The sequence below is a fragment of the Scomber scombrus genome, chromosome 2 (genome assembly GCF_963691925.1).
Source record: "Scomber scombrus chromosome 2, fScoSco1.1, whole genome shotgun sequence".
NCBI lineage: Eukaryota > Metazoa > Chordata > Actinopteri > Scombriformes > Scombridae > Scomber > Scomber scombrus.
The window spans coordinates 6,075,846-6,103,255 of NC_084971.1; the positions used below are offsets into that span (position 1 = coordinate 6,075,846).

The window sequence follows — 27,410 nt, forward strand, 5'->3', positions numbered from 1 at the left end:
ATGTAAACTCTTGGTGTGGTTTAACTTGTTTTGGATGGTAAAAAATGTTAAGATTGTTTTAGTCACTAAATGATGATCTGGTTTGAATCTTAACTGTGGGGCGAAACACAACACCTAGACAACAGTGTCATGGGATCATTGAATGAGATATATGACTTGTACATTGTGGATTATCTCATGTATCATTATGCAGATCAAATGGTGAATATCTTCTGTTCCCCCTTTTGCTTCTTACTCTTTGACTCCAGTTCCATGATAGTCACATGACTGTGTCACATGATGGAGGCTAGTTTTTATCCCTGTGGTCCCTGGAAGGCCTCCAAACCCAGAGTGGCCTCACCACATTTCCCACAGCCGTCTGGGGAATGGACTGCGGACCTGAAGGTATGTGTGAGGCACAACACTGAAGCACTACGGCTGTCTTAGGATAAAAGCGCAGAGAAATTCCCCAGTTCTAAAAAAGAGCTCAGTTCAATATTGTCCATGGCGGGCCACACCCAAGCACGACAACATGTATAGATGACAATGTCTGGTTGCTGCTGCAGGTCATGGAAGTGAATGTTACACTTGTTCTTTCTTTGTGGTTTTGGAAAATAAGTTGTTTTCTGAATCAGCTGGACACGTATTCTGGGAGATAATGTTACTTTATTCATGCTTTATTTGCACTGTGTTGCTTATTGAAATATGTCCTGGTCAATTAAAAAAGCAAAACAAATATAGATGAATTTGTAGCACAGAACATTTAGATGTACATGTACACAGCAACAGCAATATGGAAACAATTTCATTGTGCACTTTTGCAATTTGGGTTAAGCTGAGCTAAAGTGAAGTAAGATGACAGTAAAACTAAATCATAGATTGGATAGTCAGCCCCATATTGAAAGCTACATCCACATCCAACAAAAGAGAAAAAAACCACAACAGCCAAAATGTAAAAAATCTTGTCTGAGCAACAACAATCTGAGTGTTCCTTCATTTTAATGACTTCTTCTTGACACCCTAATGGGACTTGTGTTCTACTTTTGTCCCACTAATCTTCTAAATTTGACATTTGTACTTTTAGCAGCAAAGTAACATTGTAAATAGGGATCACTTGGCCACTTGCAACCAAAATAGGATCACAGAAGCAGCCTTTATCTGTACTGGATTTTTAGTTTCTCCATTTGTTTATACCACCACCTCATGACCAGACCTTCAGAGCTACAATGTGGTGCTGGTTAATCGATCTCATCTGTCAGGATGTATGTTTAGCTTCAAAGTCTTTTCTGACACCAAAGTCCAAACCAGTTCTCTGTTTGCATACCGAGCTGCCCGCAATGTAGTGTGGGCCAACGTGTTAACAAGACTCAAGGTTGCCATATCTTGACACATTAACATAGTTTGTGTGTGTACAATGGCCCAAAGGGAGTTTTGTTCAAGCATTCATGTGAAAAACCACAACGCCTTAATCATTGTATTTTTAGAAATGCCGCTCCCAATATTCAGGACCGTTCTAGAAAAGACAAGAGTCTGATGGATTCAAAATACACCACACTGCCTCCATCTGAGGCCACAGGCGAAGCCTTTCGAGGGACTGCATTCCGTCGGGTCACTGTGGAATGTGGACGAGGTTGCGTGCCATGACAAACTTGTGTTATCGGATCATTTGGCCGTTCTGAAGTTCTAAACAATGGCGGTCCGGATGGTGGTCGGCATAGACCAACTTTGGGCCACATGGCATAATTCTATCTCTGTTTCTCCTCTTGAGATCTGAGAAAGATACCGTCCTGCGGTGTTTACTGACGAAAGAACACTGCTAAATGGAGCTGTGGTTCACCGATCTGTAAATATGGCCCTTGCCAGCCAAATTGTTCCCCTTGTTGACAGTGGTTTGGGCCCAAATCTCTATCTTGCCCAAAGAACACAGGCTTCCCTTGGGGGTGGTTTGAGACCCGACAGGGGGTAGTTAGACAAAATAGACAATGCCTATCCACTGCTGTCAAAGAGTTGGCAGAGTCAGAGAAAAAAGGGAAAGAGACAAATGGATGCTCCCAAAATAAATGAACAAAAGTTGTCCAAAAAGAATGCTCTTAAATCAGAGGAGAGAGGACCAGAAAGCTGCTATATGTTTTTTTTCTCCTTAGAATTCTTGTGGGCAGTCGTATAGTTTATGATTATTATAGGCACAGAACCACTATCCATGAGATAATTACTGATATCCACACATTTCAAGAAATCTGGTCACAATTTGAGTGTGAAACTTCATTCTTGACCCTGGAAATAGTGGTTTGGCATAAAAAAGATATTTTAAAAAATGGTGTAGACCAAGTTGTACACATGGACATCACATTAGTTTTACAGGTATCTCTGTATATCTTTAAAGTGTTGACAAAGAATTGGACAAAATTAGGTTTTTACCAGATGATGACGATTGATGAAAAGTAAGGAGATCAAATTTATTACAGTTCATTCTGAGGAGTGAATGAATGAACGTGTGAACCTAGTTTCACAGCAATCAATCCAATAGATGCAGAGAATAAAAAATGTTTAAATTTATGGTGGCCCTGGAGGAAAAGCTGATTAACAAAGCCGTTGGAATGAGTCATGGCAACCCATCTGACAATCACAGAGATATTTTACACTGAACCACAAATATCAAGCTCTTGGCAATGCTGGAGGGGTTCACTGAAGTCAGTACAGTTCATCCTCTGTGGACCATTAATATCATTGTCATAGTAATGCATCAAATAGTTGTTGATATAATACAGACTGTACCAGATTGGAAGACTGACATTGCCAAAGTTGATAGAAAACGATTAACAGTAAAGACAAAGTTCTCTGTTCTTCTGTCTTCTTATGGACATCATCTCAGGAAGCCAGATTTTTGTTTTCAGGTGAAGTCGGTAAAAGAATTAGAGTTATGTACTTGCTCAACAGGCATGCATTTTCAAGGTTATGCTGAATCTAGATATTCCCTCCAGATAGCAGATACCCCCCTCAACACCCTCACACCCATATACACATCACCCTCACAACAGAATGACAGAGAAACAAGATAGTTCAGGAAAGGTGGAAAGATAAGTAAACTTCACAACACAAGAGGAGGGGGAGAGTGGGTGAGAGAGAGAGAGAGAGAGAGAGAGAGAATGAGAGAGAGAGAGAGAGAGAGAGAGAGAGAGAGAGAGAGAGAGAGAGAGAGAGAGAGAGAGAGAGAGAGATCTCCAGCAGTGCCAGCCGAAAAGAGGATCAAGGTGGTTTTGGATGAGTTTCAGAGGTAAGCTGCAGTTAAAGCCCCAAGCTTGGACCGTTCACACGCAAATGCCAAGCCCCACCGCACACATCATGAAACACAAGACAACACTCAGGTGAATGGTGACAGGAGAGAGGACAGCATCCACTCTTTGGGGTTCGGTTCAAGAATGCAAATGCAGTATTATATGCAATATCCTTCCATCTTATAGAGAAAACATTCTCATATTGTACTATTACTAACTAAAATTGACTTATTGATATGCATGTGATTAGAGCACTGATACTGGTACAGTACACTCCCATCTTCTATAATGGTTAGACATGTCTAGAGACATGGTTAACACTGTTTGCAGTAGATTACAGTATGCTCAGACTCATAATCGTCATTGAAAAAGTCCTGAAGTGTATCTTTGTTTAACTTGATGAATAAAAAAAGGGTGAAATCAGATTTTTTTTTAAAGCATAAAAAAATCCTTTTGAAATTTAGAGTTTAAAACACAATTTGGAGTACAAACACTTGTTAGCTAGTGAATAATGAGCAGCCTATTTGGACTTTCTCCATATTTTTCTCTCAGTAGTGTTGCCATTCAACAGGAAGCATAAATCTTTTGGAATCTATAGATAATATAAAATTCAGGGGAAAATCCATTTAAGTTGATCTGCTGCTTTTAAAAACATGGATATTCTTTGGTGAAAAGCTGTAAAAACTAAAAAATAATGATCTTAAAAGTCTGACTAATCAATAACGTAGGTTTAAGTTAACTCTTCCTGTCGAACATTCCTTATAGAACATCTGAGTTGAATCGCTTAAGTCATTTCTACATCATCTAATCATTTTGTATCATTTTATATAATTAGTAGGCCTGTTATGGGATGCATTGAGCAAAACTGAAATTTAAATGACTGATTACACTTACAGTGCATCCCCATTGGGTTCCCAATCATTATTTGAGTCAATATGCTGCTAAATACTTCCTGAGATGGTGCCTTGCTACAAAATCAGTATAAGCTAACAGTTGCAGGTGTGAAGATGAGACACAAATTGGTCGCTGTGAGTTCAGATAAGTGAACAGACATTGATTTCAATCTTCCGCTCTTTTAACCCTAAAGGTTTAACACGGTGATATCCTAATCACTGCCAGTCTCCAATCAGTCCAATTGACCCATCTCCTCTCCCTTACTCACCCTTCGATCATTACAGCAAATGAAAGTGAACAATCCAACTAGCTTCTCTCGCTCACTTTCTTTCTCTCTGTTCAACCCCTTTATCTGGCACCGGGTTCCAGTGTTTATGCATTTACTGAGATTGCTGGCGGGATTGTCAGAGAAAAAGGAGGGTTTATTTTTTTTTTCTTTTCTCTCTTTCTTTTTTTTTTTCCTGTGCAATCTCTTGCCTTCAGAAACCATTAATGCCCATTCAACATCAACATCAAGGCACAGCTTTGATGTCTATTCTGGCAACAGACCTCTTTCTTTCTCCGCTGCCTGCTGCTCTCTCTCTCTCTCTCTCTGTCTCTCTCCTTCTCTCTATCCCCCCTTTATCCCTTCCTCTTCCCTTCGCTCACTCTTTACGGTTACTGTACAATCAAATAATTAAACGGATTGTCGACAAAATGATTTTACCTGGCAATTAAATATGCAAAGCGAGTCGGCAGGCGGTGTATGAGAAGGCGATTAAAAAGGGGCCCACTGCAAATCTACAAAGGCTTCACCAGCACAATAGGCAGCAGCCCCTGCCTGCCTCGCACACTAGCTTAGCCTGGGGAGTGACTGGTGCCTCTTTATACCAGTCTCACACAGCCATGTTTACAATAGCCCCAACCATGCTATGCCAATTACCACAATGCAAGGAGAAATGAATGCCACTGTTTGGAGAGAAGACAGGGATAGCGGCGTATGAGACATATGGGGCATACAGGGCAGGGGGGAAAGAAAAGCATATGCTGCCAATGAAATCAAACTTCCACCACAGAAGTGTTCAATGTTGAAGAAAAGTCACTGTGAACGAATTGTGCGCTTCAAATTCAAATTGAAGTTGAAGAAGTCAAAAAAAGCGTCCCGTGGAAGTCAAGTTTCCGTGAAAGCACCAACTTCAGAAACTCCGTGTAACCTGCGTTGCACTTCAACAAAGCACCTATTTGGGACTGGAATGCCACAGAAAGGCTGAGAGAAAGATAGTGGGGTTGGTAGGGTGGAGGGGGTGAGGGGGCGAGGGGGTGAGGGGGCGTAGGGAAGCCAGAGCTCCTGATGTGCGAGAGAGGGAATGCGACAGTCAATGTCCATCTATCAACGCTTCGGCGGGGAAAAATGCAAGCAATTTTCCTGGATAGGTTTCCCTTCAAAGCCGGAGCCCCAAGAGGCTGTAAAAATAGAGTTGGGGAGAGGCGGGGGTAGAAGGGTGGAGGGTTACACCTGCCCCGTTCCAGACAGTTCAACAGAAACTAGCTGGTTCAGCCTGATTAAACCATTCTCATTGTGAAGTTAAACCCATGGAGGAATTGATTTTAGGGTTTTGGGAGTATGTAATGCATTGATTATATGTTGAAGTTTCACTGCTGTGTGCCTTTGATGAAAAGAGTCTTGTAAATTAATCCACTTTCTTCATTACTTATTTGTGGCGCTAAAAAGAGACAAACTGTTAACTGCAGTAAAATGATTTATTTTAAAGTCAAAAAGAAGTGCTTTAAGAAAGAGAAAAACCTACAGTGTCTCATAGATGTGACAAGCATTGGCGGCTTGTCTGTTTTTCTTCCTTTTTTTTTTTTTTTGCCATATTGCCAGAAACAGCTACCAGGGTAGAAAGAAACGAGAAAATCATTTTGTGGGAAGTGAAAGCTTGTCAGTAATGACTGTTGTTATCTTTGTTACGTGGCTACCTCTGCTTCTTTGCCAATTGCGAGTCTCTTTTTATGTCAACAATTTGAATTGAGCTGTACAAGTGAGTGAGTCTGCATGCAGCAGAGCACATTGCGCTCCCCACCACTGAATTATTCCCTGGTATTAAACGATTTTTTTTTCTTCCCCCCACTGCTGAAATAAAGCCAGATAATTGAGGCAAACATGGCTGGGCCCTCTGATAGGGGATGCAGGGTGCTTCATTAATGTTTGTGTTGACTGTCAGAGAGTAGCGCTGGTCCTCATTGCTCTTTAATAGGACCAATTAGCCCATGCCCCCATTTCCATGCTTAATGTTTTCCATTTAAGTGCTGAATACAGAACCCGCACATTTAACCACTGAGGGACCGTAATGCATCAAAAGGTTACAGGCTTTTAGTGGTTTCTGTTAACGCTGTGAATTAACAGCTTGCATTCATGAATTTAAACTTCAATCATTTTTTTTCCAGCAATGAGTCATGTCTTTCAGATTTTCAGTCCAGCTTTGTTTTGAACTCCGATAATGACTGAAGAAATGACAAGAATGTGTTTAATCATTCATTTGGTTCAACCATAGTCACCTTCCCACCTTCCATCCACACTGTCTGATGTGCTCATGACACTACGCTACTGTATATCTTTAATTAAGGGAACTATGACAATATATTACTTTCTTCATTACTTAGAAAGACATGGCGGTTATAAAGATGGTGATATTTCACAACAGGCTACATTCACTTTTCCTACTTTGTCTTTTATAAAACAGTGTGAATATCCAGTATCCAGTACTTATCATTTATAACAGTTAAATTGCTACATTTCTGTTTGACAAGCTAAAACTGACATTTTATTTTGATGGGTTTTCACCAGTAATACATTTAATTATTTTTCTACATTATTCCTTAACCCTTACATACTCAGCAGGGTCAAATTTGACCTTTTTTAAAAAATTTTTTTTTTACATTTAAGAGCAGTAAAAGCACCCTGAATACTTTTTCCCTTTTATCCTAAAATGTGATGACTTCTCATAACGTGACAGTGTATACAAAAATGGAAAAAATGTCATTTGTGTGCAGCTGATATTTTTTGACCTATATTTATTCAAAAAAATTTTTTAAAAACTGTTGCATTCCTCACATTTAATACAATTCATTGAACTTGTTATTTTCCTATTTGATTTAACTTTGGACCATTATATAGTATGATTGTAAATATTTTTCTCCATCAACATGAAAACTGAACAATAAGGATTAATCACACACTATCTATCTGTGACTGACGAGGTATTCATGAATGATTTATTGTGCAGATATTTGTTATAGAGACTAATTATGAGGGGATACCCTGAAGGGTTTGAATATGAACAACATGTAAGGGTTAAAAAAGTAATTTATCAGGACTACAGATTGCCTTTTTTTTTTTTTAAATGTTCCTTTTTTTGCTTAAAAATTAGGGTCCCCAGACAGTATCCAACTGGGGACTTTTTGGTTATATGTTACACCAGGACACCCTTGATATGCTTGATACTAAACACTTAGCATTGAACAATATCCCAGATGCTAAATCTGTGATTTCTGCAAGAACCTCACTGTATATGTGTTTCTACCTCACCAGGTGTCACAGAGTGATTTCAGCTCTGTAAACTCAACAAAGTGGACAAGCAAAGTTCTAATCAACTGTTATTATCTCTAAAAAATCTCTCTATTATTTTATATTCAGTCTATTCCGGTGCAGTCTGAACTGGCTGTAATATGAACACATATGTGACATTTGAGTTGCAGTGAATGCAGTGATCTTTTTTCCCCTGTAGAATCATGAAAGAATCATTTCCAGGCACAACAGATTTCATTTGAAAAATATAAAACTTTAATAAAGGCTACATCTCTCAATAATTACAATAATTATAGGTCCATGTAAATCTTAAAATGAAACTCTTTATATAATGTATAATTTACAGATACAGATTGAATGAAACAAAACAAAAAAAAAGGCTGTGGTGTAAAAACAAAAACAAAAAAACATGATTACAGGATATTAAAAGCATAAAAATATCTTTTCAACATAAAACCCTTCTGAAAACCAAGGGATATATATTAAAACCCTGAAACAGGGTAGCACATGGTATGGCATCCATGTAGGCACAGGTGCTGTACTCATAAAACACCAGCGATAGTGTGTTTATATGTGTGTATTGTTTATGTGTGTGTGCGTACTCTATGTGTGCATCACATGTGTCAGTATCCATACTTCAGAATGCATAATTACAATGTATACAGGAGCTCTGCTATATACGATGTTACTGTAACAACATTCAAAGGATATCGGAGCCATAATTCTTCAATGTTCTGTGTTTTTTTTTCGTTTTCTTTTTTTTTGACACGCTAGACGACTTCCTCAAGAAGTCGTTCTCTGTGACCCAAACTGGTTCTTGTTAGCACAAGTTATTTTGGTGTGCGGGCTGTAAACACTGCCATTATTAGATGGTACAACTTGTGCTCCAGGTCTCCTTTCTGTGTGTATCTGCAACTGTTTTCACCCCCCCCCACCCCCCCACCCTGTGCAATGCCTGGTTTACAAACAAAGGCACAACAAAAAAGATTGAGCTCTGTCGCCGGACTGAGAGAAAGACAAAAAAAGACGGGATGGGGTGGGAGGGGTGGGGGGGACGGACGAGGGAGAGGATACACTAGTGTGACAAACTTAACATTACAAACTATCAGCAGCATATAAGACTGGGATTGACCATTAGAATAGTGGAGGGAGTGCGCCTCGGACAAGACCCCTGCTAAGGTTGTTAGTTTGGGTCAGACGTGGCTACAAGGCTATGGGAGGTGCTAGGCTAGTGTCACGTCCTTTGTGTATAGTAAAAACAAACACTAAACAATATCACCACAGTATTCTCCCAACATTCAAAGCAGCTTGCCCATTGGCTAGAAATGGGGGAGGGGGGGGGGGGGAACACAGGTTTAAGGAGACTTGGGAAGTAGGGAAGGGGGAAGGAGTGGGTTGTTTTTTTCAATAAATACTTAATAAAAACTTTCAACTCATGACAAAAGCATCTATATATATATATAATACATGTATATATACATATATGCATGTATGTATATGCACACGTACAGACGTTTTTGTAACGTTGTTGGAGTGTAACGTTAAGAGCAGGTTGGTGGCACTGCGTCTTCAGTGCCTGCTAGTCCGATGCACTCGGCCAGGAAGCCGATAACAACGCACCGTCGGTCTCTTATCACATGACAACGAAACAGTCATCTACATCTTCAGTGGTTATATTCAAGAAGAGGCAGGGTCTCACCCCTACTGGCCTCAAATCATCATCATCATCATCCTCCTCCTTGTATTGGTCTTTTAAAGTCTCTCGTGTCATTCCCTTGTGTTTCTAAGGCTGATTGGTTGAGAAAGTCAGGGAGGGGCAGTACCTCCTCTGGATTCGGCATACTTCATTGGCTCGTCTTCCTTCAATCACTCCTCTTGTGCTGGATATATTAACTCTGTTTAGCTTAATATTAAGAAATAGAAAAAAAAAAAAAAAGAAGTCCAGAGTGTTTTCTTTTTTTGTTAATTACACAGAGTCTCTTGCTCAAGCTTTTAGGGACAGTTTAGCTTTTGGTTGGGCAGGGAAGGGCATTGGTTGGTTGGCAACAAAGTGGCTTTCAGTCCATCCTCTCCACCTTGCCCAGGACCTTGCCTTCATACATGGGCAACACGCTGGCATCTTCCCACACCTCCTCGAACACAGCACCACACTCAAACTCATCGCTGGCCTTCTTGAAGTAGTACCTGAGGAGAAACAAAAGAGAGAGGTCTGTGATTAGAAAATGTTCAGCGTAGGTGTACTTGGAAAAAAAAAAAAGAACTCAAATGAAAGCTGACAGAATGGCAGCAGGAGTGCATCTGATACATTTCATCGTGTTTTAAACCGCTTTGAGGCACCTACACAACTACTTCCATATACGCGCTCGCGCACAACTCCCTTTAGTCCAAATCAAACACAAACACACACACTCTTAGAGCCAGAAATGGATCCTGCTCAAAACAACTTAGTCATAGCCTTCAATGCCATCCCTGCACACTTCAAAGGCAGAGCCTGACTCCACATCACACCGCTGCACAAACAGAGCTGAACCCTCCGTTTAAACGCTCCCTGTGATAATTCAAGCTGCTAGAAACAGTGTATATGTGTGTGTGTATGTTCATCAGAGTGTGGTTGTCTCCTCATCCACTTGTTCATCGTGAGTGCCGGCCATTCAATAGATGCCTATCTGTCCTGCAAGGTCTTATTAAAGTGGAAGGGTTAATTAGAGGCTGTCTTAAATCGTCCCCCCCACCCACCCCTCCTCCTCCTCCTCCTCCTCTCTCTCTTCAGCAGTGACCCCCTCCCTTTCTGTGTCTCCATGGCTTCTAATTGGGCTGGCTGTCAAATGAAGGGCCTTTCTGTCACACAGGTTGACATTTCAGGTGCCTGAGAGTCTGCCTGTGAATGCAAGAGCACACTCCGCTGCTTGCACATAAACACACACAGGCACACACATACACACACACACACACACCCTATGTTACTCCCTTACACATATAAACACATACTTGCCGTCTCACACACACACACACACTCACACACACACTTCGGGCAGCTTTCCGATCACCAGCGGAGAACAGAGAGAGAAAAAAAAGAGGGAGCAGAAAAGGAAGAAAGCAGGGGGGAAGTAGAGTGGAGGCCTTCGCCGGCCCAGTGAGTGGGTGTGATAGGTTGGACGTGGGCCGAGCCTGAGGGGCTTTACCCCGGGAAAAGGGGAGGAGGGCGACCACTCAGACAGTCTCCTGGAGGTCACGGGTCACCTAGCTAGCCCACTCTTCTTCTTCTTCTCTCAAGCAGAGATAACTCCCAGGGTTAGCTTGGTCCCAGTGACTGTGAAGTCTCCTGGAGCTCCTAATGATTTCTCCTCTCTACTTTAAACCCAGCAAAAGATCAGCGGGAGGGGATTTAATGATAAGCTTTGTAATGGAAAAATGCCTCATTTTGCCCATGTGTGCCTGCGTTTGGAATACAAAAAAAAAAGACGAAAAAAAGAAAGAAAAAAAAAAAGCTCTGTGTTTTATGAGCAATTGCTCAGCTTAGAGCCATTCAAACATCACATGTAAGGAGAGGCGTACAAAAACATACACATACAGTTTTGTTTTCCATGTTGATTGTAATTACACACAAACAAAGGAGGAGGAGGCTGTGTTACCACAACTGCAAGAGCTTCTATTTGAGTGTGCAGCTATGCGACAAGAGGGATGATGGCTTTGTTTAATGATATGGCATTTCAGCAAACTTCTTCTTCTGTTGTCTAGGCTTTGCTGGCCCGGATTTGGCCTTCTCATCTTCATTATTATTAACCGAATAAATGCGTGACCCCTTTCTCAATTGTAATTGGCGGGAGAATTCAAGAAGAAGAAGAAGAAGAAGAAGAAGAAAAAAAAGCTACATTCTCACTCACAAATAGTTCAAAGTCATCACTTTGTTTCAGAGAGTGAGACAGAGAGAGACAGAAGGAGCCTTTCCATTGGAACATGTTTTATGTGGCAGGATTTTTCTCTCTTCGCAACATCTGGCACCAATATCGTCTGGCAGAGCCGCAGCGTACTGTTCTCCGCTGTACTGCTGCCATGTCCAAATTAACCAACTCCACACATTCTGCTGCCATTGAAGCCAGACGCTTCATCCCCCCCTCCTCACCCCCCACCCCTTTTTCTCTCGCTCGCTGAAGAGTTATGTGACAGCAGGGGTGCAATGACTTGTTTGCAGGCCTTCTCTCTGTTGCCTAACAAGCAGATGTGGCTGTAACCTAATGTTGATGTCATGGGCATGCAGGCTCCATGTCTTTTTCAGTGGCGAACAACCTACGCAGTGCTGGAATAGTTACTTCATAAAGCAGGCTTGGACTTAACTGAGGGCTTCTTTTTTTTTTTAAATATTTCTTTCAACTGTCAGTATTTTAAATTAACAAACAAGTCCTTACATTGTTTGAGAATTTCCCCCTGAATGTCTGATACAAACAGGAGGTATGTTTGCTGTGTTAACTGCTATCAGTCATTAACAGAAGAAAGTGCTTGCGGCATTTGATTTTAATGCCTGATGCAATAATGTGGAGGAGGAATTTGAAGGCCTTGCAATGGTCTTTGTGCACAAAATAAAATGGCCTAGGCTTCAAAGCCATATTTATTAAGGCTGCCTTACCATGGAAATCAGTACCAGATGTGAGAAAAAATTTGCTCCAGAACACCCCCCCCTCCGCCCCCCCTCTCTTCTTTCTCTGTGTGTAAGCTCTGAATACAGTGGATCAGCCCAGTTTCTTTTCAACTATGGGGCTCCAGTATTTCACACTAGCACTCAGCAGATGAGCATACACACTGCACGACCAGTAACAAATGCACATACATAAACAGCTGACTAACCCCAGCAACGGCTTCAACCCACCGACCAAACAGGTGTGCAGAACCATCGAATTATGTGCTGGTGTATTGTGATCTCTGCGGTGTTGTGGGTGCTGTATTTACCGGTAGTTGCCTTTCTTGCTAAGTTGTTCCTTGAAGTGTCCCAGGGTGAGGCAGTGGGTCTTCATCATGCTGCGATAAGGAATCTCCTCACCACAGAAGAAGTAGGTGACCACTAGTTCCTTAGACCTGAGAATGCAAGATGAAAAGATGGGGTTAAACATCTGGATTTGTAGGAGAAAGGGTAAGACTGTTGAATGCGGACAACTATTCTTTACTAATATTAATTAAAGGATGCCAAAAGACAGCTTGATCACTGACGGTCAACCAATTAAACCTAAAAGAGGCCTCACAGTCAGGTTGTCTGCGGCTTAACATCAAACACCCACCCTGTTCGACAACAAATGTGCGAAAGGGCCGATAAACTTGAGTTACCAGGGGCTACTCAACACATCTTTGTTAGGTTTTTACTGGTGAGTGTGTGTGTGTGTGTGTGTGTTGGGAGACGGGTGGGTAGTTAGGATTTCGTATTAAAGCATGTTTAATCTTAAATGATTAAAAAGCGAGAGAAGAGGAGTTCAAAGACATAGCTATGCTGACTCACAACATCTCTCTTTGAAGGGAAGAGCAAGAAAATCTGGGAGGAAGAGAGCGAAAAACACAAGCTTGGATAGAGGGAGTGATCAAAAAAAAAGAGTGTCTGAGTGTAACAGGAATGAAATCTATTAGAAGGCTAGAAAGCAAGTACGAAAAATAAATTAAGAAAAATAGAGTTGTTGAAACAAAGACAGAAATGTGTTTCAGATAAAAAAAAGAAAAGAAATACGTACTCGTCTGTTTGGAGTCCAGGGCTGGCGAGAGGGCTTCCTCCAGTGGGGAAGGCAGCTGCTGGATGGCTCCTGTCTCTCTGAAGGCTGCTGGCTGCTGCTGAATGCCTGTCAGAATCACAGAGACATCAATGCTAATCAGTACTCGCATCAATATGAGGAGAAACCACTGGACACCATTTACAGTACGCGCTGATGTGGTCAATCAGATGTGGAAGGTGGGGCATATGATTGGATATGATTTATGTGCACGGCTGAATGTGTGTTCTAAGTGTGTCCAAGTTCGCCTACCTCTGTTTTGGTGGCTTGGAAACCTCCTCTAGTCTGCGGCAGGCCTCCTCCAGCTGCGCCAGGGTGTTGGGTGGGGGCAAGGGTGGCATGGCTGGGTCCTGAATGAACGGATGGCCTGGGTGGTGACCACGGAGGTGAGCCCCACTGCCGATACCGCCTCCACCCCAGGAGGAGTGAGTCCGACTGGGCGGGGTTTTGGAGTCAAGGGGGTTGGACTTCTTTAGACCTTGAGTGCTGTTCAATTAAAAAGGGTCAAAATGTTACATGAGTAGTGAACTCAAGACTGTACTGCTCTCTGTTGGTCATTCTGTGGTACGAATGATGTTGAGGTGATTCCTCACAAGACACTCACCTGTGTGGCTTGTGCTTGCCCTGCCTCTCACTCTCCAGGATCCACTGCCAAACATTCTGAGAGCGGTCGGTGGCATCTAGGGGAAGGTGCGGAGGAGACACAACCTCATCTGTGGCCTTGATTGGCCGTCTGGACAAAGTGCTGCAGCGACTGGAGGAAGAGAGCGGCAAGTTAGGACCAGAGAAAGTGACAGAAATCAGGTATTAAGACCTAATGTACAGTGCTGACTGGTTTCAGCATAGCTAAGAAGTCACACTCACGGAGGGGTGAAGTCGGAATAATTGGCGCCCCCTGGAGGGCAGAGGCACTGCACACGCTGAGCCGCCTCGGCCTCGATCTGCTCCTTGGTCTTGGGCCCAGCGTGATGATGGTGGATGTAGTGGTGGTGGATGTGCTTTGTGGACTGCCTGCCTGTCATTAGAACTTTGGCGGCCCCAGGATAAGCACCAAAGAAGGGCCCATGGCCAGAGGACACCAAAGCGCCCGTCCGCTCTGGGGAGCCTGAGCGCGGTGAATGCCGAACCACACCTGGTGACTGGCAGCCAGGTGTTTTCAGGACGCGGGATAGGTGCTCGTCTAGGATTGCCTGGGGGTCTTCCTCACATTGGCTGCCGGATGGGAGCAGGGGATGATGGAGGGAGGTGTTGCTGGTGAGGTCGCCGCTTTCCTCCCTTTCCTCCTCCTGGACAAGCAAAGAAAGAAAAATAAAGTTCAGGCAATTGACAAAAAAATCTTCCTACACAGTCACAGGAATTTATATATCAACTTACACCAACTTATATCTATCATCGTCTGAAGTCAGAGAGAGCAAACGCTTGGATAACTTGATTTGAGTTTCCTTTTTGCCGCGCTGTTATCTTCGATAACAGGCTTTGGGTGCGCTTCATCTATAATGCAGAGTGTGCCTGTGCTTCACAAAGAGACTGGCACTACACATACTCAGCAAACGTGCCACTGGAGAGAAGCTAAGTGCTAACTATTTGAAGGAACTTACGAGTGTGTCTAGAAACATAAGTTTGAAAGTTCCTCCTGGTGAAATAGTGGAGGACAGAGAGGAAAAAGGAAGTCGTAGCTAAACCAAGACAGACTTTTCAAATCCCTTGGTCTTGTTCCTGTTCTTCGACATTCCAAAACCTAGCATAAAGGCTTTTCTAGTGTAATAAGGAATCATTGATCGGACCTAACTTGGATACGAGTTAGAATTCTCATGTGGCTGTCATGCGGAATGTTGGTGAAAGTGTTTTAACAGGTTTGTGTGCATCTGTACCTCCTGGATCTGCTGCAGCCTCTCCTCCAATGAGCTCATGGTGTCCTGCTCTCGCTTCAGCTTCTCCAGCTTGGCTATGAGCTGAGCAGCAAAGGCCGAGGGCTCAACGGGGGTCATCTCCTTAGGCAGCCGATGTGTCCTCTGCAGGGGAAACAATGCAGGAGGAAGGACACTTTAGTGCGTGTGTGAGTGTAAGTGCTTAGTGTTTCTGACGGATGCAATATGGTGCATTAATCCACTGCCCTTGCCCTAATCCCATCTTGTTCCAAAAAGCCTACTACTATTCCAAAAGGCCTAATCCAGATGCCCTTGCCCTCAAGCTAACCTGAACCTTCTCCGCCACCCGTCCCTCCCCAGATCTTCTCATGCCCAGTGCCCTTGGCAGTGCCAGGCTACTGGGCGAGGGGGAGAGAAGGGGGTAGCAATGGCGGGGTAGCAGTTGGTCTCGCTCGGAGGGGAGGCCCCCTGCCTGCACCCTCTGTAGCCCGACCAAGCCATCAGCTAGGCAGCCTCTGAAGTCAGCACACTTCAAAGGGCCCTTGTCAAACATCAAACGCACACTAGGGGTGGGAGGGACACGCAGCTTTAAATCTCCGAATAAAAGCCAGATATCGACAGAGAAGAGAGAGTGAGGAGAGGAGAAGGGGGAAAAAAAGGGAGAGGGGGACAAAATTAACAGCATGAAAAAAGAGGAAGAGGATTGAGATGTGCGTTTGTGAAGTGGCAATGGTGGCAGAGAGAGAGCTAGACAGGGAGGAGGGAAAAGAGGGAGGGAGAGGATAGAGGAGTCAAATACTGGGAAGATCTGAGGGGAAGTAGTAATTTATTTCTCGGCTGCATGCAGGGCAGCTCAGAGGTACTCTAGTCACATTATCCTCCTTTTTCTTTAACTTTATGCGCCGGCTCCTCTCTCTCCCTTTCTTACTTTTTTTGTTATTTGGCACACTGGCTTTCTTGATTTTGACTCTTTTTTTGTTGTTCCTCTCATCTCTTTGTAGACACGATGAAGGGAAGGAGAAGAAAGGCAAGCGGAGCTGCTGGCAAAGGAGCGCCAGCCCTGCACGGGGCCCCTGCTGCCTGGGGCTGGTGCATCATGGGAGACAGAGCCATCTCCAAATCAGGAGGGAGACATTAAAGGAGTGCAAGTGGGAAAGGAAAAGAGAGAGAGAGAGAGATTGAGAATGAGAAAAGACAGAGAGGAAGAGAGAAAAAAGGGGGAACAGACAACACTGTCAAATGCATGCAGAAACACACACATAACTCATGCACACACACACACACACCTGTGTTAGGAAATGAAGACAAAAGAATTTCATATTTCTTTTCTTGACTCAAACAGTCCCGCCTCCTAACCCGTGTCAATCTGTTCTAACCTAGTTCCTTAAACCTTCCCACAACAACTTCAGCAGGTCAACAAAATATTCAACAGTGTGTGTTCAAAGCACACACACACACACACACAGTATGACCCAAATAGTAATGGGACCAGGGTGAGAGTGGAGGAAAGGGTAATTGAGTAATGCTGTGACTCCTATTCATCTGGCAGTCATTTATGTCGCTCACATGCTCATTTTCATGATGAATTTATCATCACCTTCAAAACTGCCATGATGTCTACTACCTGCGCTATATAACCACAGCTTTTATGATCGACCCGCAAAACACACTGACGCTGCGTGACACGCTACAGTTCCAGAGAAGGAATACAACGACAAGTTTATATTTACAGCCCTACAGAAGCTAGTTGAATGGGGGAAGGGTGGAGGGGAGGGGTGGGTGCTTGAAACGGCAGAAGAGGAAGTGAAGTGGTATGCAAATCCTGCCTTTCATTTACCCCGACTTTTATATGAAAACGAACGGGGCAATGAAATATAGTATTCTGTCACAACACGCTCTCTGAAAATAAATAAATAAAAATAAAAGAAAATAAAGGAGAGCTCCTCGAGGGAATCAGGACCCAGTTGTCTGTCAGCGTGTAAAAGTTTGGCGGATTACAAAAAAAGGAAACACTGTGACAGGAAGTAGAACTTAAAGAAGTAGGACTTACAGGAAAGTGGGGTAGTGGAATCTGGCCATTGATCTTGACACTGCGATGCATCTCTCGCTGGAGTTGCTTCTTGGTGCCCAGCTTATATGGAGGGATTCCATCTCTGTAAACATAAATCAAGATATATACATTAACATTTGTTTTAAATACAGTACATCACAAACCACTCAGACACCAATTATCCCGTGGTTATTTTTTGCTCATATACTGTTACTCTACTAAATACTTCCACACCGACTCTTGGTGTATTAGCACCATTAGCCAATCTTTGTGGTGAGAAAAAAAAACCCTTAGGAGGCAGTTCATCATTGAAGTGACTGACACAACACCACCCAGTAACCACCCACTAGGCACACTAAGCTAAATCAAAAGACCTAAGAACCCTTGAAGCCAAGGCAACAAAAACACACATAACAAAACACAACAGGACAATGGGCGAGATATGCTAAACATCCTACTGGGGGCTTCAAAAGAAGAATTCCACTGATTAGTCCTTGAAGATTAGTCCTTGTCAACTGACAGCAGTTGTTTAAAAGGCAGGAGAATTTTCAGTTACCTCAGTAGCTAAAGGCTAAAGGAGGCTAGCAAATGCTGCTGGTTTTGTAGCACTGATATATTAATATGAAAATAGAGATGTAGCTAAGAAGACTGGTAGTCTCCGGACAATTAAAGCATTTATTCTGGGAATCGTATTCTCAGTTTTTCATTCTGTGTCTGCTAGCTTTTCCAGTCAGCTGCCACTTAAGCTGGGCCAATTATCTTGGCCATTTTGGCTGCTCAGAAGTGTCTGACCTAGCCCAAACGCTACTTTTTCTGCTGCCTCTTTGAAATCTCACACTCATGCACATATGCACCCGCTGCCATCTTCGTTTGGCAAGCGCTCTGCTGTGAGCCTCTGATCTCAGCAACATCAAAAGGCTGGTTTGTAAGATAAGGTAATGTTTGAAGTTGGTGCAGCAGCATTCCCCAGCGTCCAAGTAAATCCATAAATAAGATATAAGCAAAAAGAGAAAAAAAAAATCCCCCCACCCCTTCTTCTATCCCCCCCTTCCCAAATCCTCTTCTTCTTGTTCTTTATCTGGGAAATGAGATTCAAATTTGCAGTGTGCCTTTTAACCACTATAAAAGGACGCACTAATCAAATTGTTCCCTCGAATGAGAGAGGAAGAAGCTGCGTTTTTTATTAAAATCAGTTAGGGGTGGAGAGAGAGAGAGCTGGGGACAAGGACAGGAGAGATCTCTGTGTCAGAGACCTTGGCGAGAACTATTAAAAGAATATGACTTTCACAGACGATGCTGTTCAACACTGAATCTATTTTTTTCTTCTTTATTCCTCTTGACCAAGTTTCTGCAAGTCACATTTCAGAGTGACACTGTCAGGAAGAATCAGACCATGAAGCCAAGATACAGACATCACATCACCCGTGTTGCAGCAAGCTTCTTGTAAGTTGGGCCTACCAGAAAAATCAATGCTTCACAAACTCTCCCCTTGAGACTACAAGCCATCATCCCTCAAGGCGCAGGAAGAAACACAGGAAACTCTTCAAAAGTAAAACTCAACAGCCCAGAGGAATTTGTGCGCTGAGAGGAACCCCAAACTTAGTGGCAAAACATCATGCCCAAACAAAGCTCGTCAACTTCCCTCTCACTAACTATGTTTTTATCAACCCAAACTGTCCCCACCCTGGTGAACCATTTGACAACTGGGCGCTTTGTGCAGGTTGGGGAAGAGAAAACAGCCGTGGACTCTTTCATGGTTTCATGGGCCCTTACTTTATGGGGATCTCCTATTCAGTTGTGCAAGTCATTTTCAAAGCAGCCAGCCACCCTCTTATCCCCCTAAGCTCCCCTCACCTAACAATAGGCTGAAAGCGATTCAGTTAAGCCCTTTATACTCCATGCACTTTATTTTCTCACTCCCTTGCACTTCGAGCCTCAGCACTCCTGCTATTGGCTCTGGAGGGTGGAGGAGAGAAGCTACGGAGGGTTGGGTGGGTGGAGGTGATTTTCTGGGGGTGCCCTAGTCTGGCCAGGGGGAGTTCCTCATGCCTTGTCCCAAGGTCTAGCAATGAGTAACCCCTGTGAAAGTCTTGCAGACACATGATCTCAGCACGCCGCAGAGGCCAGTGGCAGGAAACCGACCCACCATGTGAGTAAGCCTCCTTTCATTTGGTGCCAACATTTTTCAATGAGTTTGTCTTGAGGCCCGAATGGCCATTTCCCTCCCCCTCTCCTCTAGCTCTTCAAAGGGAAAAAGCGATTAGATAATATGAAAAAAACAAGTCTGTTGTGGCAGAAGGGTGGGTGGGATGGATACATTTCAACTTTGAGGAAAATGAGGCAACGCCCCCACCCACATCAAGACGATCTCATTTTTTTTTCTCCCTTCTCTCCAGCCTGCAACGCATCAGAATAAACTTCAAAAGGTCTTCAGACATAATGACTTTCCCAGAGTTATCTCCCTAGAGGCCACAGCAACAACTACACATTAATAGAATTACCTGTATAATTAAAATACATTACAGACCATTATTTCGCAACAGTGCCATCCCCTGGCCCCAAGAAAAGCTGAGTCTGTTGAACTACAAGGCCAAATATTTTTCTTCACATCTTTCAACATTTTCCTGGAAAGGTGTTGACTGAACTCTGTTCCAGGGACATTAAGGTAGTATGGAAATAATAAAATTCACAGAGCTTTGGCCGGGGTCAGCTGAATGGAAATGAGCCTTTTGAAGTTGCTACATTATCTCCGGAGCAGCCCGAGTTGAAATGAAACTGACCCACCTACTTTTTTGGTTTTCGATAAAATCTATAAACACTTACACACTACTGTCCGTCATGGACATGGAATCGTCCGTCGTGGCATCGCTGGAGATCTCGCTGTCATTGGCACTGGTGGCAGGGGCAAAGATGTAGCCGGAGTTGACAAAGTATGGGCTGGCAGGATCTCCTCGACGATGGGACCTGTGGACCCAGGAAGAGAGTTTCCACATTTTTATGTGATGTCTTTCAGGATTGTGGTGTGAAGCAAGAACACTGAAGAGTTGTGACAGAGTCGGGTGAAGTTACTTTACCCCCTGCTTCTGTTTTCATTTTATACAAATTTAAAAGGAAATGTGGCAGCTTGGACTTTGTTTTGTTGATGTTATGTGCAGATTTCTGTAATTAGAGTCACTTTCATGAGACTTTGGAGCTTGGAGGAATGTGACAACCATATTAGAGACTGAGCTATGGGTTCTCTTTTTCTAGTCTTTCTTTCCTTCTCTCTTTCATGCCCCCCTCCCCTTAACATACAGGGGTTGTGTGTGTGTGTGTGTGTGTGTGTGTGTGTGTGTGTGTGTGTGTGTGTGTGTGTGTGTGTGTGTGTGTGTTTGGCGGGGTTGAAGGGTGAGGGTTGGAGTGAGTGAAGTGAGCAGCCTTTCTGTGTGTGAATGAACAACAGTATTTCCCTTCTTTCCCTCTCTTCTGTTATCTCCCCACCCTTTTGTTTGGGCCAACCCATATTCCTCCACTTTTCCACTCTGAAACTCCACTCTCTCTTTCCTTGGAGTGTTTTCTCTTCTACACTTTCCCACTTCTATCTTTCCCTCTCTCCATCATTCAGTCTGGGGCCCCTCCTTTACCCACTTTCCCCTGCTTTCCTTTCTAAAGTCTCTCTCCCTGTCTTTCTACTCTCCTGCTGTGTTGCATTCCTGTTCCAGTAGTGAAGGGGGTGGACAAGGAAGAGAGAGGGAAGAAGAGGAAGGGGGAACTTGAGCTTTAGAGAGGGAGGGAGGGAGGGAGGGAGAGGGAGAGAGGGAAAGGGGGAAGGAGGGCCCCTTTCTTTATGAGAATGCCTTCTGCCGGGAGTGCTGAGAGGAGAACCCCAGCATGACTAAAGCCGTAGGCCCCAAGCACAAACCTGACCTTTGGAAGGTCCGCGCAAAGAGTCAGGTATTTAGCACAGCTGGGCTCTCTGCACCCCCCACTCTCTTTCTCCATCTCTTTTCTTTCTTTCATGATCCCCCCCTTCCTGTCTTCCCCCTTCCCCTCCTCTTGTCTCTCCCTGTCTCCCTCCAAAGCATGCTTAGTCTCTGTCAGACAGATTTTTTTCAAAAAGGAGAGATAAGTGTTGGATAGAAAAGAAAGAGAAAGGAAAACACTGAGATGCACACACTATCTATTGCAAAGTAGGATCTGTGATTGAAGCTGCGGAACCGAGCTGAGGATGTTTTGTTTTTTGTTTTGTTCTTCTATCACTTTGGAGTTGAGTGTTGGAGGTTTCTCAAAAAGAGGAGAAAAAAGGAATCTGTGCAGTGGCAAAATTAGTTCCACATGTTTGAGATGGAAATTGGTTGACCTAAAGAGATGGTGAGGGGCAGAGGGAAAGGGGGAGAGAACGGGTGACGGAGGGGAGAAAAAGGGGCTCTCTCCCTCCTGCTTTTCTTTTAGTGAAAACCAAGAATGCAGGGGATCACACCAGGAAACCAGGAGATGCTCACATGTCAACAAACCCTGTGCTTATTGGTTCCTAACTAAACATGGCCACTTTCAGGCAAATGAGTAATTGTGCTATGATGTTATCTGACATCTGCTCACATGAAAGATAACATTCTAAAGGGACTGTTTAAGTTGAGTTATTAAACTTAATCAATTAGTTTTCACACTGTTATTAAAAAGTCATACATAAGGCAATGCTCAATCCTCAGTCTCACAAAATGTTTGGTTAACTTGACGAGGAAAGTATGGATTATCTTTAAATTGCACTTTTCCTACAAATACCAAAGCATCAAGACATTGTCAAACCTCTCAGTAATAATTGTGTCCAGATGTGAGGACAAAGTAGTTGAGCAAAACACTTTTAAAGTACCCTTTGATGGAGGCTCATGCATAAAATCCAGTTTTTGAAAATGTTCCTGGCTTAAAAAGATTTCAGCTGTTGGACAATGTGTGGGAAGGGCTCTGGAGATAAAAGACTAAATGCTTTCTACAAACATTTCTGCTTTCATCTCTGACCAAGAGAACAATATCTCCGCTTGGCACAAGTCTGACTGCACAAGTTCTCTTAACTCTGTACTAGCATTTATTTGGGTTAGGGAGATTGTATGATGGTGTACAATAACAATAGGGCTAAGTTAGTAGAATCAAGAGCGAGATACTGCATAACTTTACAATAGCATCATACTGTTTCATGTAGTTGTAACAGTCTGTGTCTTGGTGTCTGAATTTGTGCCTCAACCGGAGGAAGGGTTTCAAAGCACAGGAAACTTGAGCAAGCCAGCAGAGGGCTGCCTGCAAGACACCATTTACTTAAAAGGAAGGCTCAGATCCATTGATGTTTTGTACTCACCCCGCCCCTCCACCCCTCCAACCCCTTGACTAACTGCAAGGCAGGAGGGCACAAATATACAGGCATGTTCCTCTGAGACCCTTTGATCAAGCGCCTTTATCTCTCTCTAAGGCATTTGTTAAATAACTACCAACTGCCACATATTCACTGCAGTTTAACTAATGAAGGAAAAATTAACACAAGGAAAGTAAATAGTCATAAAAAAGTTCTCATGCAGTAAGATGTAATAAGGTGAGCGCTGCCCTTACCTGCAACTATTCTCCAGCACTTCAGCTGCTGTCCGGATGGTAGCAGTAGCCCTCAGGGTTTTCGCAGACAGTCCAACCACAGACCCTAACGCTTTTGCCTTTAGGTCATTACAACTCCACTCCTCTTCCTCCATGAGAGGAGGAAGGTATCCGCACATCAGCTTGAGGCTGCCGAGACCGCCGTGGTTCACGTACGCAGCGTTCTCGCAGCCGGTGCGCACGTATTCGAGGTATATGTCAGAGGTCAAAAACATCTGGTATGCATTCTCTTCCATGTTCGACTGAATTTCCGTCTGTGCCTGGTCAAACATGGCAGAGTCTATTTGTTGTTTCTTAATACTATCCCTTATGAAGGTCTTGGTGGCGGGTTTCAGCTGCTTGGCGACAATGCTGTTGTTCTCGATGTACCGCTTGAAAATAACTTTGGCAACTCGCAACGTTTTGGTATCCTTTAAGTCCATTTGCCTGAAGCCGTTGCAGGCGAACCAAAAGTCCAAAGTGTCCACGCAATTCTCCCGCTCCAAAAAGGTCCTGAAGAGGTGAGCGCCGTCCCGGTCGCCCAGAAGAAAATGCAGAGACTTTGTCCACCGGACTAGGGGCGAGTCCGGGGACGCGCTGCCCTCTGGCTCCCCGAGTCCATCCTCGTTCCTCCGCGGTGTGGAACCGGGAGGCGCGGCGGAGACGGCGCTATCTTTAACCTTGCTTTGGGCTCTCATTTTGGCAGATCTGCTGGGGTTGTAGCATGACGCCTCTCCCTCCTCCCCCGGTACCGGAGGACGAGGAGCATCTTCTCGGAAGCTACTGCTGATGTGCTCCGTAAGCGCCCTGCTCATGGCTCCAGCTCCGGTTGCCGTGTGAGAGTGCCGTCGTGCCTCCACTGAGCTCCAGCCTAATCCTCCTCACTCTCTAAAAGCAGCGGGGGAGCTTCTCAGCTCCTCTTCACTCTGAAACACAAAGTATTGATCTAATCAAAGCCATATCCTGCTGAACTTCAAAGAAAGACATCAAGTAAACAGTCCCTTTCAAAAACCCTCGCCGGGTTCACAGAGAAAGGAAATATGAAAGGCTTTTTTTCGTTTCATTTATCTATTTATAATCTAAATCAGAGATCAACTGCAGCCTACATTCTCAACGTGCATTCATTTGTCACATCAAAAACATTTTACAATCATATCACAGAGCCTCATTCTTTACCAAAACCATATTCTCACAACTGTAGCTTACACGTGTTTTCCTAACGAGTCCATGTCACAGGCTTCAACTCCAATTAATTCCCAATCTGTTTCGGACGACCGTACCCTACCCCGGTCTGCATCACACACATACACACACAGACTCGGTTTCACTCGGAGCCCACACTCATCCTCACCATCCCAGAAATGTACAGACGAGTGGAAATGCGTCTGATCTGCACCATAATGACCTTAAACGTTGTAATGTACGGGGGTAAAAAGCCCCGCGGGAAAAGCCAGTCGCTCGTGCGTAAATGTAAGCGATCAATCGCCTTAATAACTGCCCAAGAAGGCTATTACAGCACATTATTAAAGCCACAGTCCCGGTAACGTGTCTGAACTATCAACACGACAGAAAGACGTGTTATATTTAAAACCTTAAAACCGTAAACCTTATCCAATAGCTGAGCGATTTTAATCGGAGCCTCGGTGCCTGATCGAAGGAGACTGCAACATAAAACAACATAAAGTGTCTGCTCTGCTGTTGCAAATGCTACATAACGACTTCCACACTCTCAGCAGGCAGTGTAAGTGTACAGATTGGCGAAAGCGATGCTAAAAAATCCAATGGATGAAGGCGAAATAAACGTGCGTAAAACATACCATGGCAGAGCAGATCCAATCAGAGTAAAACCCGTTAAAAAGTTGAATTATTACTCCATTTTCAGTAGAGCTGAGTACGATCCAAAACTCTCCAAACATTAATCCAGCACAAAAAAAGCGACGTCGGACTATTTAAAGCCTGTACCGTGCCACATGTGTTGTGTCTCGCTGCAAAACAACTGCTGTAGTTTAATGTACCCTGTCCCATTCAACAACTGACCTCAGAGTAGGCAGGCTCAGTCCCTATGTAGATCACTGGGGGTGTCAAAATCTGGAGGAGGTAAAAGAAGAGGTGGAAGGGGGGGCTCTGACTGAAGAATACATCCCACTTTTTTCCCAGCTTGGAGACGCACCACCCGACAAATATTCGTTTTTTTATCTGAGCTACACATTCAAACATTCACACACACACACACACACAAACACACACGCACACACACACATAAGCTTCTTATCTATCTCACCGTATTTCTCGCCCACAAACAAGAAACATAGCCCGCATTTCTCAACTTCAAAGCTCAGCAGCAGCACATCAAAGCGGCCAAGAGAGGGGGCCTGTGGAACAGCTTTCCTACAACTTACCATCCATGTACCCGAACAGCCTCCCTGATTAGAAAACGTTAAAGTTAAGTAGTCCAACAACAGGCTGTGCCTACAACCGCCCCGGCGCTCTTCTCCGTCCTGTAATGTCTCTCACATTGGGCAACATTAGTGCAACCGCGAATAAAAGAGAGACGCGTTTTCCCCTCGACTTTTCTCCCCAGGTAGTGTTTCAAGAAGTCATGGCAGGCGGTAGAAATCCTCCGGGCTGTTTCTAAACCAACTGGGCTGAAGGTTTAACTGTGGACTTCAAAGTAAAAAACCGCTGGCCTGGTCCCGGAAGATACATAAAAACACAACGTCTCATCTTCGCAATACAAAATGAAATAAAAGAAAAGAAAATGAACTAAAATGGAGACAAAGGAATGGAAACGGCCACAAATGACATCATATATCTCCTTGATCGCTTCTTCCTTAGCGAAACCGTGCGATTTAAGTTAACTTACGTTTTAATGAACTTTTCTAGACTGGGAAATAATTTACACGTGTGCCAGGACCTTATCAAAGACAGGCAATCTAGAGCCAACTCCCCGAGGCTTTGGAGCGTCAGAAGTAAGTGATCTACCGCGCCAATAGCATTATTCTTACAGTTCGTCTGTTACTACACAAAGTTTCAACAGAAACACAAAGCAAACAAAAGCGAGACTTTAGTTGCCTGTGGCCTCTACAGATGACAGGAGTGAGTCTGGTACGTTCTCATATAGCTGACGGAAGCCCTTGTGATATGGATTGGGCTACAATACTTTACAGTTCTACACATTTATCTCCTAAACCAAATCTTTCTTTATTACCCCTATATTGTTTCACAACGTAAAGGGAATTTAAGTGCTTTATCCTTACGTCATTACAGCAATATTGCTACTTAATTACATGCTTACCAGGGCCAGGGGAGTGACAGTAAAGCATTTTTGGTTGACTATAATTTTAAATAATGTCCTCAATGATTTAAAACTTATTCTTTAAGTTATAGCCAGATTGGATAATCCTATAGAGTGTAACTGTCAAATAATTTACATATTAGTCACAGGCTTTTAACCGCAAAGATGTCAAGCTAACACACTTGCCAGTTCCACATTCAGGGAAAATGGCACAGCATGACATTTTGATTGAAATTGGACAGAGAGCAAAGGCAAGAGCGGTTCTCTAGTCTTTTAATTCACATGACTTCCCTAATGTCATTGTGACAGAATCTTAAAGAGTGGGTTAGACAGTGATCCAATCCCATGGTACTTCAAAGGCTATATTGTCCCTTTGATGTTGAAAATCAACTTTAAAGGAGAATATAATTATATAAGTCAGAGGATTCAAATTCACAAAACTCTCATGATGGTACAGGACAAGAGAGCTAATGAAATCCAACTTCTCTGAGGTCCCCAAGTAGTGATTATTTCATGTTGAGCTATACATACAGAAACAAGCATGCTGTGTAGCAGTTCCCATGTGGATTTCTAGATGTGTCAGTTTCTTTGTCCGTTTGTCCAAATGCATTTGCACAAAGCACTATAAATGGTGGTTTGGGTGACATGTGATCTAATGGATTGACACTATTGAGTGCTGAAAGTGATTATTCGGTGACTTTAAACCTATATCATTTTCAAAGTAGATTCAATGTTCAGTTTCTCACTGCATCCCCAACCACAGTAATAACATTTACATACGTTTCCAACTTGTGGATTTACTTGTGACATACTTTGTTGAGTAATTTTAATATATTCCAGATTCTGCACAAAAATATGAGCCAAATATGAGTCCAGATGATCACACTGACATCCTGCCAACCGCTTTCTGCATGCTGTGAGCTAGTCTGGCGATTGAGTCCAGCTTACTTCAAATGTAAACTTATGGAGCGACCAGGCGGGGAGTTCTGGTACTCTGAAATGAGGCCAACGCGGAAGTAACTTAAAACTGCATTATATAAAAAGGCCAGCAGGGGGCGACCGTTTTGGTGTCAAAAGGACTTCCTTCTCTATAAAAGTCAATGGAGAATTCACCAACTTCTCACTTGATTTCTAACCTC

General features: G+C 43.5%; 1 protein-coding gene across 3 annotated transcripts; it reads right to left on the reverse strand.

Annotated features, from left to right (window-relative positions):
* Window positions 1-9,062: 9,062 nt before the first annotated feature.
* LOC133998954 (axin-2-like) lies at window positions 9,063-25,579 on the reverse strand. 3 transcript variants are annotated; one of them, XM_062438030.1, is made up of 11 exons: window positions 25,376-25,579; window positions 22,959-23,902; window positions 20,205-20,345; window positions 17,382-17,484; window positions 15,335-15,475; window positions 14,328-14,749; window positions 14,068-14,217; window positions 13,716-13,949; window positions 13,428-13,532; window positions 12,661-12,786; window positions 9,063-9,900 (listed from the first exon to the last, which is right to left on the reverse strand). In XM_062438030.1, exons 2-11 carry the CDS (start codon window positions 23,789-23,791, stop codon window positions 9,774-9,776), a joined length of 2,382 nt encoding a protein of 793 aa, XP_062294014.1. In that variant the 5' UTR covers window positions 23,792-23,902; window positions 25,376-25,579; the 3' UTR covers window positions 9,063-9,773. The 3 variants fall into 3 exon arrangements, with proteins under 3 accessions (XP_062294014.1, XP_062294022.1, XP_062294005.1); XM_062438038.1 differs by lacking the exon at window positions 25,376-25,579 and adding an exon at window positions 25,014-25,128; XM_062438021.1 differs by lacking the exon at window positions 25,376-25,579 and adding an exon at window positions 24,794-24,866.
* Window positions 25,580-27,410: the final 1,831 nt, after the last annotated feature.